The sequence below is a fragment of the Canis lupus genome, chromosome 16 (genome assembly GCF_048164855.1).
Source record: "Canis lupus baileyi chromosome 16, mCanLup2.hap1, whole genome shotgun sequence".
In the NCBI taxonomy this organism is placed as follows: Eukaryota; Metazoa; Chordata; class Mammalia; order Carnivora; family Canidae; genus Canis; species Canis lupus.
In genome coordinates this window covers 51,469,859-51,485,009 of record NC_132853.1, presented here as the reverse complement: position 1 = coordinate 51,485,009, position 15,151 = coordinate 51,469,859, and the positions used below count along the sequence as shown (strand labels likewise).

The 15,151-nt window shown below is 37.2% G+C and overlaps 1 protein-coding gene across 1 annotated transcript in view; it reads right to left on the bottom strand.

The window, feature by feature from the left end:
* NSF (N-ethylmaleimide sensitive factor, vesicle fusing ATPase) overlaps positions 1 to 15,151 on the bottom strand; it is a 144,791-nt gene that overhangs the window by 114,395 nt on the left and 15,245 nt on the right. Inside the window, exons 2-4 of the mRNA XM_072781373.1 lie at positions 9,863 to 9,948; positions 7,511 to 7,610; positions 4,346 to 4,385 (exon numbers count right to left, since the gene is read on the bottom strand). Coding sequence (XP_072637474.1) covers positions 4,346 to 4,385; positions 7,511 to 7,610; positions 9,863 to 9,948 — 226 coding nt within the window. The remainder of the gene's footprint in view (positions 1 to 4,345; positions 4,386 to 7,510; positions 7,611 to 9,862; positions 9,949 to 15,151) is intronic.

Sequence of the window (15,151 nt, the reverse complement as noted above, 5' to 3'; positions counted from 1 at the left end):
CTCTTTTTTTTTTTTAAAGGTTTTATTTATTTATTCATGAAAGACACACACAGAGAGAAGCAGAGACACAGGCAGAGGGAGAAGCAGGCTCTATGCAGGGAGCCCGACATGGGACTCAATCCGGGTCTCCAGGATCACACCCTGGGCCATAGGCCCAAACCGCTGAGCCACCCAGGGATTTCCAGCATCTAACTCTTGATTTCAGCTCAGATCATGATCTCAGGGTTGTGAGATTGATCCCCATATACAGCTCTGTACTCCAGGAGGAGCCTGCTTGAGATTCTCTCTCCCTCTGCCCCTCTCCCTGGCTTATACTCTCTCTCTTTCTCTCTCTCTCCCTATATATATATATATATATATAAAATAAACAGTAAGGATATTAGACTTTAAATACAGAAAAATCCTCAGGGCTCCCAGGCAGAAAAACTGAAGTACTTATAAGGGTAAGAAAATCAGACTGGAAAAAAAAATCAGACGGGTATCAGACCTCTCAAGAGCATCATACAATGCACGGCAATTGTGATGCAGTATTTTCAAGAAATTCAAGAGAGGAAAACAAGCCCAGAATTTTATACCCAGCCAAGCTGCTCTTGAAATAGCAAAGATCTAAAGCAAATAGTCTGAATATGCAAGAGCTTAATGAATACTATACACATATATACTTCCTGGAGGAATCTACTAGAGCATAGGTTTTATTCAACCAAGTAGAAACTGGCAAAAGGACTGATCATAATCATTTAAGGACTTCATTGTAGAGTTAAGACTAAAACAAGTATGGGTCATGTGCGGAAGAACAGCATGTAAATACCATGCTCTGACAAAGTAGAAAGAAAGCAACTAATATGTACAGCATGGTGACCATAATTAATAATATTAAATTGCATATTTGAAAGTCTCTACGAGAATAGATCTTAAAAGTTCCCATCACAAGAAAAAACTATTTTTGTAACTATGTAAGGTGATGGATATTAACTAGACTCGTGGTGATCATTAGCAACATATACAGATACTAATCACTATGTTTTATACCTGAGACTAATACGTCAGTTATACCTCAATTTTTGAAAATTTGCTTTTCCCACTCAAAAAAAATATTTAAAATTTGAAAAAAAAAAAGCAAGTAACAAAATGGGAGGAGAAAGGGAAAGGTAGAAAATGAGCATTAACTGTTGTACAGACAACAGATGACAGTCAAAGAATATCACTTAGAACTGACAGAATTTTTGAAAAGGTCAAGTAAGAAGTAAAAGGAGGGGACTAAGGGTATTATGAGAGGTATAAATGCAAAATTAATCATTAAAAAAGAAATATAAACACTCCTAAATACCAAAATAAAAATTTTAAAATAGCAAAGATGACATACCAAATAGGGAAACACAAATGAAATGTAAAATAACAGAATTGAGACAAAATACATCAGTCATATCAATAACTCTAAATGGGCTTACTGGAAGAAGATTTCAAATTAGCTCATAAAGCAAAACCCAACTCTAAAAATTAAAAACAGTAAGAAAGCAAGGTTTGTGATCCTGACATCAAAGTATATTTTGCAAAAAATAAAAAATAAAAATAAAAAAGCAAAGTGTATTTTGCAACACGTTAAACAAGACAAAGGATAGTTTTTGATGCTAGTAGCCACAATTCAGATTAAAAATATAACAGTTTTGAATATTTACATACCAAATAACACAGAAACTACTATGTAAAGTAGAAACTACATGAGACACAAGGAAAATAGAAAAATACTGAGAAGATTTTAACACACCACTCTTGGTGCACAACAGGGCAAGTGATCACCAAGAAGTAAGACTATAGAAGATCTAAATAGCATAATCAGTAAAGCAGAGATTCTGGACATGCAGCGAACACTACACCCTAATAACAGAATATACCTCCTTCTCAGTACACATGAAACATTTTCTTTCTTTGCATGTGTGGGCAAGTAAGCACAAGTGAGATGAATATGCTTGAGATGTACCCTCTTTGCAAAGTTTAAGTACACGATGCAGTATTGTTAACAACAGTCACCATGCTGTACATCCAATACTTACTCATATAACTGAAGCTTTGCAAGCTTTGACCAAAGAAATCCCCATCTTACAAATGTATTTTTCAAAAACATCACCATAATGAAAGCAAAACAAAAATACCTGAAGATTAGAGAAATGACAGCTAAATACAATACACGGAACTGAACTAGATCCTACACTGAAGGGGGAAACGCTGTAAAGGAAATAACTGGAACAATTATCAAAATTAAATTATGGACTACAGATTAAAGTTTCAATGTTTAATTATATTAACTTTTACTTCCTGAATTCAATTACTATCAGAGCTAATCTTCTTTCTCAGGAAATACACACAAAAGTATTAGATGTAAACAAGTTTCAGATTTCTGAAACTTAATCTCAAATGGTTCAGGAAACAAATGTGAACATGAGTGTACAGAGACAGAAAATGAATTTTTAAAATATGAAAATTGGGATCCCTGGGTGGCTCAGCGGTTTGGCGCCTGCCTTAAGCCCAGGGTGTGATCCTGGAGACCCGGGATTGAGTCCCACGTCGGGCTCCCTGCAGGGAGCCTGCTTCTCTCTCTCTACCTATGTCTCTCCTTCTCTCTCTGTATCTCTCATGAATAAATAAATAAAATCTTTAAAAAATAATAAAAATATGAAAATTGGTGAATCTAGGTAAAAGTAGTATATAGGAATTCTGATCAGCCCTGTATCAGGCTCCCTGCTCAGCAGGGAGTCTGCCTCTCCCTCTCTATCTACTCCTCCCTCGCACTCATGCTATATGTTCTCTTTCAAATAAATAAATAAAATCTTTAAAAAAAAAGAAAACATATCTCAGTAAAACAGAATCACTAAGTAACTAATTCTCTTTAGCATAACTTAGATTTTTTTAAAGATTTATTTATTTGAGAGACACACAGCATGACCAGGACAGGCAGAGGGAGAGAGAATCTCAAGCAAACTCCATGCTGAGCACAGAGCCCAAGGTGGGGCTCAATCTCATGACTCAGAGATCATTGACCAGAGCCAAAACCAAGAGTTGGACACTTAACCAATTGTGCCACCAAGGCACCCCCAACAGGACTTAGACTTCTAAAAACTTTTTTCCAGGCAGCCCAGGTGGCTCAGTGGTTTAGCACCGCCTTCAGCCCAGGGCATGATCCTGGAGACCTGGGATCGAGTCCCACGTCGGGTTCTCTGCATGGAGCCTGCTTCTCCCTCTGCCTGTGTCTCTGCCTCTCTCTCTCTCTCTCTCTCTCTCTCTTTCTGTCTCTCATGAATATAAAATAAAATCTTAAAAAAATTTAAAAATAAAATAAAATAAAATAAAAATAAACTTTTTTCCATAGCCATAATTTCACAACGTAATTCTAGGCAGGTCAAATAACCTCCATGTTATTGTCCTTGACTCCTGAATTCTCCCCTTTCCTCACTATACTCCACATGGACATCAGAATCTTTTCTAAAGTTAAGATGATGGGCTTGTTCAAAAATCCTCAGTGGGGGATGCCTGGGTGGCTCAGCGGTTGAGCATCTGCCTTTGGCTCAGGGCATGATCCTGGAGTCCTGGGATCGAGTCCCACATCAGGCTCCCTGCAAGGAGCCTGCTTCTCCCTCTGCCTATGTCTCTGCCTCTCTCTCTGTGTCTCTCATGAATAAATAAAATAAAAATCTTTAAAAAAAAAATTCTCAGGGGCTCTCAATTGTCCTTGAATAAAATCCAAAATTTTCATATATACTTTAAGGCCCTCCACTAACTGCATATTCCCATCACTTAATAGACCTCATTCAGGTAAATCCTTTCAATCAGGCAAACATACTTCCTGAGCCCTGCCTATGATTTGCTTGCTCCCATATGAATGACTTTTACTGATATTATTTCTCATGTTAAGAGCCTTTCTTCTTTATCTCTATTATGTAATGCTTTCCCCCTACTTCATAATCATGCTCAAAACTCCCGTGCCTAAAAATATTTCTCTGGCTGATTTTCCAGTCTCTAATCAATTCATCCATTCCTGTCTATCTGACTACTTTCACATAGAGCTCCCAATGGTAATATTTGAGCACTTATTTACCCTGTACCCATTCTGTGACCTACAAGTTAGTGGATATTCTTCCCTCCATTAGATTGCAATTTTCAGGCAGAATAGCAAGTCAAAAGGTAAGTACCATACTATTTAACTTTTCAATTCTCATATATCTAACCAGTAACACAAACAGGATCAATGTTTAATGGCCTGACAACCAGTAATAGAAAATTTTACACATATCCACAACCATAAGAAAATTATTAAAAAAATCTATATCAGGTAGCTAAAAAACATACCTACCTTCTATTTCTTGCCCAATAGAAAGTCCAGCCCATTTTCGCTGTAAAATAAAATTTAAAAAAGACACTTAAAACTGAATCAGTCAAAGTTAGAGAAAAGAAAATAGGAATTTCCATGAATTTTAGTAATAGGAACACATTCAAGGATTAAAATGTGGTTTAGTATTGTATGTTGAACTGTGTTCCACAAAAAGATACGCTGAAATCTTAGCCTCGGGCACATATGAATACCAACACATCTGGAAATAGGGTCTTTGCAGAAGCAATCAAGTTAAGATGAGGTCATATCAAATTAGGGTAGGCCATAAGCCAATATGACATGGTATCCTTACAGAAAGAGACGAGACAGACACGTGGGGAGAAAGTCATGTGATGATGTTGGCAGAGATTGAAGTGATATATCTACCAGTCAAGGAATATCAAGGATTGTTGGTAACACCAGAAGCTAAGCATGGAACAGATTTTTCTCTAAGGCCTTTGCACAGAGCATGGTCTTGCTGACACCTTGACTTCAGACTTCTAGACTCCCAAACTGCAAGAGAATCAATTTAAGCCACCCATTCTGTGGTACTTTGTTATAGTGGCTCTAGGAAACATATTTACATGCTATAGTTTATATCTGAACATCTACCTAAAAACATACAAAGCTTGCCTTTGTACAATAAAATGGGAATCACCAAGGAAGATGCTCCTTTGCACATTAAACTGCTCCTGAAGGCCTTCATAGTATCAGATAATATTTCAGTATTCTAAATATACTATGGTTACTTTTATTATTTGTGTAATATCTCAGAGAGAAAGACATTCAGTTCATGAAAAGTAAATTACAGCTGGTCAGCTAATCTAGCCTGAAACCCAAGCAGGATTCCAATCATTAAATGGTCCTGATTACTCTTTGTACTAGCCAAAGGATTTTCAGGCATTTGCAACTAGACTTTAGCATCTCCCAGGTCCAGACTGGTTATACAGCAAGAATGTACGGAGGCAGGCCAGATTGTGTTTAGGCAGGAATTCAGGACTGGCTTGGTATGGATTCAAAATTAGTCACTACTGATAACACTTCAAAGAACAGTGAGAAAAATAATTTTTGGCTGAAAATCCACATTCTGTCTACTCATCAAGCAACGCAGATTTGGGGGTGGATTGTGAAGATGCTACATTGTGAATATGCGCAACACCTGCTTTCCCCTCTAGCTCCCTCATCACAGGCACCTCCTCTCCCACCTCTCTGCCCTTCATGCCCATCTCACTTCCAGCCAATGAGAGACTTAGCAGCATGCTGGGTAAGTCCAGACTTTGGATCACAAAGCGGCCACAATTAGGTTCTGTACTTCAATCCCAAAGACAGACTCAAAGGATGACAATAATAGTATCTATCATATGGAGCTGTTTTTGGTATTAAATGAGCTAATATGGGATCCCTGGGTGGCGCAGCGGTTTGGCGCCTGCCTTTGGCCCAGGGCGCGATCCTGGAGACCCGGGATCGAATCCCACATCGGGCTCCCGGTGCATGGAGCCTGCTTCTCCCTCTGCCTATGTCTCTGCCTCTCTCTCTCTCTCTGTGTGACTACCATAAATAAATTTAAAAAATTTTAAAAAATAAATAAATAAATAAATAAATGAGCTAATATATGCAAGAGTACTTAGAACAGTACTTTGCCTACAGTAAATATTAGGGAACGTTTTTTAAAAAGCAGAGAGACAAGAAAAAAACAACTAGAAATTCCTTTTCTGACCACCACAATCCCAGCTCCGCAAAATCTGGCAAACTCTAAAATATCTCAAACATTTGATGTATAGGAACAAATGTGAAAAGTAGTCCTGATATAAAGAGGCATCCAAACAGAGAAAAGGGGAATAGTGAGTAAAGATCTTCTATAATTTTTGAGGGCTTCAAGAGATTTTTTTTTTAAGATTTCATTTATTTATTCATGAGAGAGAGAGAGAGAGAGAGAGAGAGAGAGAGGCAGAGACACAGGCAGAGGGAGAAGCAGGCTCCATGCAGGTAGCCCGACGCGGGACTAGATCCCAGGTCTCCAGGAACACGTCCTGGGCTGGAGGTGGCGCTAAACCGCTGAGCCACCCAGGCTGCCCCACTTCAAGAGATCTTTAATCGATCCCTAAAGAGTGTTTGATCTCTTTCCTTCAACCTCCAGGGGAATAAATCAATGCTTATTAGCATACTAGAAGGTAGAGGTTGCATTACATTGATGAAGACTGGGATCAGCAGCACCAGTAAGACAACAAGGAAGAAAAGGATACAGACTAGTACTTGCAATGCTTCTCAATTTTGTATTAGGTGCCTGCAACAGTGCTGGGCAGTTTTCTTGCCATAGAATCCAGCAACGGTTATAAAAATGTAATCATAATCCTTCTACTTGTTAGGAAGCCCAGGAAGTAACATTGTAATTTGAGATAGCAACTACTCACATCATATTCATCACTACATTTTTTTAAATAATTTTTTTCAAGATTTATTTATTTGGGGGGACAAGAGCAGGGGGAGGGGCAGAGGGAGAAGCAGACTCCCCTCCCTGCCCCCAAACCAGGAACCTGACGTGGAACTTGATCCCAGGACCCTGGGATCATGACCCAATCCAAAGACAGACACTCAACCAACTGAGCTACCCAGGCACCCCACCTCATTGCATTTTAAAAATCTTTATCATTAGATGTCAATTTTACAAGTAAATGTTATTTGTATATATTTTCTGTTACCTTGTGAGTTAACATTAAAATAACTTGAGACTATCTAATAGCTAACTGATATTACCACAGAATTTTTAAAAATTAGGAAAAAAATCAAGGCAATAAAAGGCAAACAGTAAAACTGGCAATTAAGAATGTATCTTTAAGGGTGCCTGGGTGGCTCAGTTAGTTAAGTATCCAACTCTTGATTTCAGCTCAGGTTATGATCTCAGGGTTGTGAGATCAAGTCTCTCATTGGGCTCAGCATTGGGCATGGAGCCTGCTTTAAGATTCTCTCTCCCAATCTCTCTGCTCCTATCCCCTTCCAAAAAAGAATGTTCTTTAAATTCCTTATATAAATACTTAGACGTTTTTTCTTCAATACAAATCAATAGTTACAGGATGACGCCTACTTTAAATGAATTGATTTTTCCAGGACTTCTGCAAATGAAAGAAAATAAATTAGCATCTGAGTTACCTGAGGTAAGCTGAATGCAATGCTCCCTGGAACCACCGATGGATGGGTCCTCAATGTAAATGTGTACCTGTGGTTGGGAGAGGTCCTTACAATCACATGCCTAAAAGACAGAAACACAGTTAATACTCCATGTCAAAAGAAAATAAAAAACATCAATTTCACTATTAGTTTCCAACATGATGCTTGAGGAGTACCAAGTGGAAACACGGCAGAGTGTTTGAGAGTGCGAAAGGAACAGAACCACAAATTTCATTTCTAAAAACTGTCAGCAATTCAAAATGTTTTCCAGGCATAACCTTAGGTCAAGCACACATCAAGCAGAATCAGGATCAAGTTTAAGAGAGTACATACTATTCAAAATATCAAAATCATTGTATCACCAGTTTACATAAAACTAAAGGCAATGATTTAGAGTCCTTGATATGAGTAAAAATTAGGTGAATTTCCTCTACTGAAAATTATGTCACATGCTAAATAGAATAAAAGGATGATAACCAAAAATACAAGAACCAGGATATACCAGTCCAAAAAAGTTAGTTTTAGGACTACTCATTAAATCTCTGCAGGCTCTCATAATAGTTGAAATAGTAACAACCTATAAAATTAAAAAGATGATAAAAATTAAAACTAGTCACAAAATATATCAGCTTTCATGTAGATATCAACATTTACTATTTCAAAGCATTTTGTGCTAATTCACTCTGGTCAGAAGTTACCCATAAACAGATAAAATATAGTTATTCATGATAGCTTACAAGAAATTGCCAAGGACCATGTGTGTGATAAAATCAAACCCTATCTTGAAACAGCACTATCTGTTTTAAAATCATCTTTTAGGGCAGCCCAGGTGGCTCAGCGGTTTAGCGCCGCCTTCAGCCCAGGGTGTGATCCTGGAGACCCGGGATCAAGTCCCGCATCAGGCTTCCTGCATGGAGCCTGTTTCTCCCTCTGCCTATGTGTCTGCCTCTCTCTGTGTGTCTTTCATGGATAAATAAAATCTTAAAAAATCATCTTTGGGATGCCTGGGTGGCTCAGTTAAGTGTCATCCTTTGGCTCAAGTCATGGTCCCAGTATCCTGGGAGCAAGCCCCACATTGGGTTCCCTGCTCAGTGGAGAGTCTGCTTCTCCCTCTCCCTCTGTCTCTCTCCCTGCTTGTGTGTGCACTCTCTCTTAAATGAACAAATAAAATTGTAAAAAAAAAACAAAACAGAAAAAACCATCTTTTACAATGCTATGACTTTTTAAATATTAATACTTGACATTTCTATACATATCATTTTGCCACTAGAACACAAGTTCTTTTATCTGCTATATTTCAAGTAACTCTACCACAAGTACGGTGAACATTTGACAAATGTAAGAGATTTCCATAAACAAATTCTCACACCGATTATCTATACTCTAGTTTATACATAGAAAGTTACGTGTTAAACTTAGTATCATAGAATTTTTAGGACACGAAACAATATTACTGCAATCATATAGTGCAGGCCCTTGAATCTGAAGCTGAAAACTACAGATAATTGAAAATTCTAACTTTGTAAAATTCCTATATTTCAAAGATAGCTTTAAAAAAAAAAGGCTCAGTTAAAAATACGCCCTTGTTGTTCCTTATTTCCCTAGCTGCTTTCTGGTGGGGCTCTTTTATCTCCTTACCTTTACCAGCCTCAGAAGTATATGGGTGGCACTGAACTTGGTAGCAGCATTTTTAGAAATTCTGGCAGGGGTGATGTCAGTCAATTAAAATAAATGACAACAACAACAACAAAAAATTTATAAATAAATACTTAGAAATACTTTTTGTGCATCTTCCAATTTTTATGTCTATTAATTATCAAAATAGCTGATATTTATTGAGGGCTTATTAATGTGCTAGGCACTGTCTTAAATGTTTTATTTATATAAGTCAATCTGTACAAATATCCTGAAGAAGATACTACCATCATCCCCATTTCACAGATTAGGACACAGAGGCACAGAGATGGTAGATAAAAATTATCCATGGTCACCTAGTTTGTAACTGGCAGAGTCAGAATTTAAACTCAATCTGACTGCAGAGCCAAAAACCTAATGACTATGCTATATATGATTCATATAGCCAGTACGTTTAGTACTGCTAAGAAAGTTGATAAAAATAAAAGTTATATATAAAGAGCTATGTATGATTTTAAAAATGTATCAACCAAAGTTTAACACAGTAAAAACTAAAATACATAACTCTCATCTTTTCCATTTTCCAACTCAGAAAGAAGAATGAAAAAATTATTCTCAAGTTTTCTAAAAAATAAGGCTCTCTAGAAGTTTCTAAAATACCACTTGGCGGGTTAGGAGAAAACAAAGTTAGATACTTACTGGCCAGGCTGGAAATCCTTTTCATTCACAACTGCACAGTTGGTTAAAGATAATTCATCTGTAGGACATCTTGCAGCTTGCATAGTCTATAAAAATCAATGATTAGGAAAATAAAATTAGGTCATCTTTCATAACCTTAAAGAATAAGTTTATGTGTCCTGTCCTCTGTTCCTCATCACCTGCCATAAATACCTATTGTTTTTGACTCCCTGCATTCCTTCTTCTGTGGTAACAGCAAACCCTTCCTTTGGGAAACTGTTCCCTCCCCATTCCATACGCTTTTGCGGGCCTGCCAATCCCAGTACACAGGCAATCACAGAGTTCTATTTCATCAGTGGATTTTATACAGACATGTGCCAGAAGGACACTTTCCCTTGCCTCACTACTGCATACAGGAGGACTTTCTGCTCTATAAGAGAGTGAAACTATTACAAGAAAGCAAAGGTAACAGAGATACAAACAGACACTTTGAAACACAGACCTGACAACCAAGTTAAAGCCCTTGAGACAAATACTGAAGATTGGTATGAACCAATAAATTTTTTTCACTCAAACTTATTTCGTTTGTTTTCCATCTTTTCTAGAGAAAAAAAAATTCTGACTGATTGAAATACAATGAAGTAAATTCGCTAACTTTAATAAAGTGTATCATGAAAAAATATCTTTTGAGAAGATCCCAAATGGTATGAGCCACAGCTCCTAAGGATGAAGAAAAGTCATCTTACAAATACCTCCCAACAAAGATAATTAGTGGGTATATTTTTTTCAAACAAGAGCTTCCAGCAAAACATTCCTTCATATAACCTACTTAACTGATAACCCTTCCACCATTCTCTAGGGTTTCCAAGTTAGTGAAATACGACCTTTGTAGTCATGACATGCAGTTTTTGACTAAAGTACTCAATTCTTTAAACCTCAAGCCAAAGCTGATTCTTCTTAAATTTGCCTCCCAAATACAAATGTACAGAGCAAAAATTACCTTTTGCTTTGATTTTAACTAAAAGACTAGTTTCAATATAGTTATCCCAGTTAGAGCAGTGATTCCTAAAGTGGGCTGTGTGCAACAGAAGGATTTGCAAATAATTGGGGATCCCTGGGTGGCTCAGCGGTTTAGCGCCTGCCTTTGGCCCAGGGCGCAATCCTGGAGTCCCGGGATCGAGTCCCACGTCGGGCTCCCGGCATGAAGCCTGCTTCTCCCTCCTCCTGTGTCTCTGCCTCTCTCTCTCTCTTTCTCTCTCTCTCTATGATAAATAAATAAATAAATAAATCTTAAAAAAAAAAAAAAAAAAAGGATTTGCAAATAATCCAAGCATCAAAATTACCTACATTTAGAAAACAGACCTCAAAATTGTTATCTCACAAAATATTAAGACAAGATTATAAAAAATAGTGAAACAGAATTTTGATTTTTATATTTTTAATAAAATAAAAAGAATATTTTTCATCTTTAGTTCATCCTTTTAATCTCATTTTGTATATGTTTTACTATGCATATAAACTATTAGTATGTCACTTACAAATAAATATGTAGATATTTTGGAGATACATGACCAAAAACATGTTTTACTTATGGGATTCATAAAATGCTTGGAAATCACTTATTTAGAACATGAAGTAAATAAAGTCTGAATCATAAGTCTGCACTATAAATGAGATAGTATGGTTAGTTTGAATACCATCTGACAAAAGTGTACCAAACTTAAATTTCCCACCCATCCTGGGGTCTCTCTCACCTATAAGCTTCTTCTTTGTATATTCTTCTCTCTCCCCGAATGCTGAGCCTCTTGCCTAGCTAACTCCTAATCATTTAAACAATTCTCAGCTCAAGACATTACTTTTTCTAGAAGACCTTCCTAGACACATTTCCCTCTCCAGTAAACTGATACAATAAACCTCAAATGAAAGCTCCTGACTGTATTTTTATTGTCTGTTTACATGTTTGCATGGCATAAAACACCTTAAGCTTTTCAAGGACTAAGACTATATCTTACTTATATCTGGGGTTCCCCAGGACTAGTATAGGGCTTGGTACACAGCGAGTGTTCATCAAATATCTGCTGAATAAATGAACTTATGGATCAATACAAACCTAACTGCAGAATAAATAGTTCAAAGGACATGTGCATAAAGCACATTTCAAGGTTACTTGGGAGGTGATATGAAATAAATTATCTAACAGTTCAAAATTACACAGAACTGATATAGCCAAAGTAATATAAAAAAAAGCTTACAAAATGGTAAGTTAAGCTTTTCATTTGTAAACTTGTTGTCCTTCAAAAGAAGGTGAAAAACTCTGTAGAAGTCTTCTGACTAGCCAACTAAAACAGATGCTGTAAAAGGCCTCCCTACTGGAATCTAAAAGCATCTGTGTTTTTATTATAAGCCAAGCAGGGTATCTCATCTTCTCATCAAAATATCAATTCCTATAAATAGTAGCTGTTTATTTACCACAGTAATGGCAAGGGAAAATTCCACAATTTTTCTAAAACTGACCTTGCCTCTAGGAAACAATAATAAAAACTCAGCTTCTACAACCATGCAGCTATTATGAAATGAAAATACTACACTGGTAAGCAATATTATATAAGTTCAGTTATCTGGGTTCCTAGAACATTTAACCATCTAAAGGCTATAAAATGTTTTCACTAACAATTTGAAATGTAAGAAATTAACAATTCATCGCTACCTCAAAAGAACAGAAATCTCGATAAATCTTTAATGGAAACTTTAGCAGAAGTAATTATATCATTACTTGAAAGCTGTTAAAAATGCAGAAAGAATTTGCTCCTCTTCATCAAAAAAAAAATTGGAAGGATTGAACCAGAATTTCTCTGGGCAATGTTATATGGTTTTCAAATTTAAATAGCATACTTCTGTCCAAAGGTCTACTTTAAGAACTAGAGTATTAAAATATATGTTATATTGTTTACCAAACAATTTAATAGGGCAAAAGAAAAAGAAAAAAAAAAAAAAGAGTGTAATACCTAACTAGAAGAGCTCATCACCAAATAACTGCCCCTACCCTAATTGCAACACTCATGAATCCATGGGTTCTTCCTCTGAAGTGCTTGAGACCTTGGTTACAACTCTCTAGAGACACACAAATCCCCCACAGGAAAGGGAAGTAGGACGGAGAACATGAACTTGCCCAGAGCCAGCTTCACTGACAAGTCTCATTGAATTATTTCTTGTCAGATGATCTTTGCTGGAAAATAACATTTTAGAACTGCACTGGTCTAGATCAAATCTAGAGTAACCACTAGACAGATATGGCTATTAAAATGAAAATTAGACACAATTAAAAATTTCATCCGTTAGTTTCACTAGCCACCTTTCAAGTGCCACATGCAGTTAGTAGCTATCACTGTGGAAAGTTTCATTGGACAGGGCTCATCTAGAATAATGTGAGAAAGTCCATCAGTAATACCTGTCTTCAGTCCTATGGAATCACTCTGTGCTATAAACTCCTCTAATAATTTCTATTAAAATTCTGAAGTCACATGAGCCTACACAGGATGGGATAGAAATAAATTAAACTTGTATGTCCTAAAATTATCTCTCAAAGAGCCTGTAGGGATACTTTCACCTTATCCATTTCAGACCAATAACTATTCACATAAATGAATCTCCTGACATCCCTAAGGGCCTTAAAATTCCTTTACAGATTTACATTGAAAAAGAAAAAAGCAAGTTCCCATTTTGGTTTTTTGTGGGGGAACCCCAGAGAAAAATGTAAAAGGCTGATAATATTTAAATGCTGGCAAAAACATAATATAGTTTCTTATAAAGTTAACGTGATCCAGGAAGTCTATACTTAGCTTTTTATTCAGATGAAAGCATATAGCTACATTCGTACACAGATGCTCACAGAAGCTTTATTCATAATAGACAAAAAGTAGAAAGCAACACAAGTGCCTACCAACACATGAACGGATAAACAAATTGTAGTACAGCCATACAATGGAATACTAACCAGAAATTAAAAAGAAACTATAGACATAAACTTCAAAAACATAATAATGACGGGATCCCTGGGTGGCGCAGCGGTTTGGTGCCTGCCTTTGGCCCAGGGTGCGATCCTGGAGACCCAGGATCGAATCCCACATCGGGCTCCCAGTGCATGGAGCCTGCTTCTCCCTCTGCCTGGGTCTCTGCCTCTCTCTCTCTCTCTGTGTGTGTGGCTATCATAAATAAATAAATTAAAAATTTTTAAAAAACATAATAATGAGGAAAAGAAACCAAATGCAACATAAGAGTTCACTGGATATTATATAAAAAGTATAGCAAATCAACTTAATGGAAATGCACCAAAATATAAAAAACAACTATGGGGGGATCCCTGGGTGGTGCAGCGGTTTGGCGCCTGCCTTTGGCCCAGGGCGCGATCCTGGAGACCCGGGATCGAATCCCACATCGGGCTCCCGGTGCATGGAGCCTGCTTCTCCCTCTGCCTGTGTCTCTGCCTCTCTCTCTCTCTCTGTGACTATCATGAATAAATAAATAAAATCTTTAAAAAAAAAAAAAAAACAACTATGACTGGATAACGGAACTATGAGTGATTTCATTTCATCTTTTTTTCCTGCATTTTCCAATTTTACCAAATTAAAATTTTTGTTTTAAAGTTCATTGATGGAGTAGCCCCAGTGGCTGAGCGGTTTAGCACCGCCTTCAGCCTAGGGCCTGATCCTGGAGACCCAGGATTGAGTCCCACGTCAGGTTCCCTGCATGGAGCCTGCTTCTCCCTCTGCCTGTGTCTCTGCCTCTCTCTCTCTGTGTCTGTCATGAATAAATAAATAAAATTTTTTTAAAAAAATAAATAAAGTTCATTGATGGTGAGGTGCCTGGGTGGCTCAGTCAGTTAAGCGTCCAACTCTTGATTCTGGCTTAAGTCATAGTCTCAGGGCCATGAGATCCAGCCCTGCATTAGACTCCACACTCAGCAAAGAGTCTACTTGAGATTCTCTCTCTCTCTCTCTCTTCCCCCCTCTGTGCCTCCCCCTGCTCGTGCTCACTCTCACTTAGGCTCTTCCTCTCTCAAATAAATAAATAAATCTTTAAAGTTAACTGATGGCATTTCATTTTAAACCTCTGTCTGCTTCTGTATAGACAGTTATGAACATGCACATTAGGAAAATAACTCAAAGAACATGCTTAATAAAGGTCGTTGTCATTATGCATGACATGTAAGACACTGTCTCATCCTTTGTGTTTTCTTCATAATAAAATAATGTTGGTTAAATCTAATTTTCTTTGATAACAGTGTGACAAGGATTTCTGTAAATAAGAGCA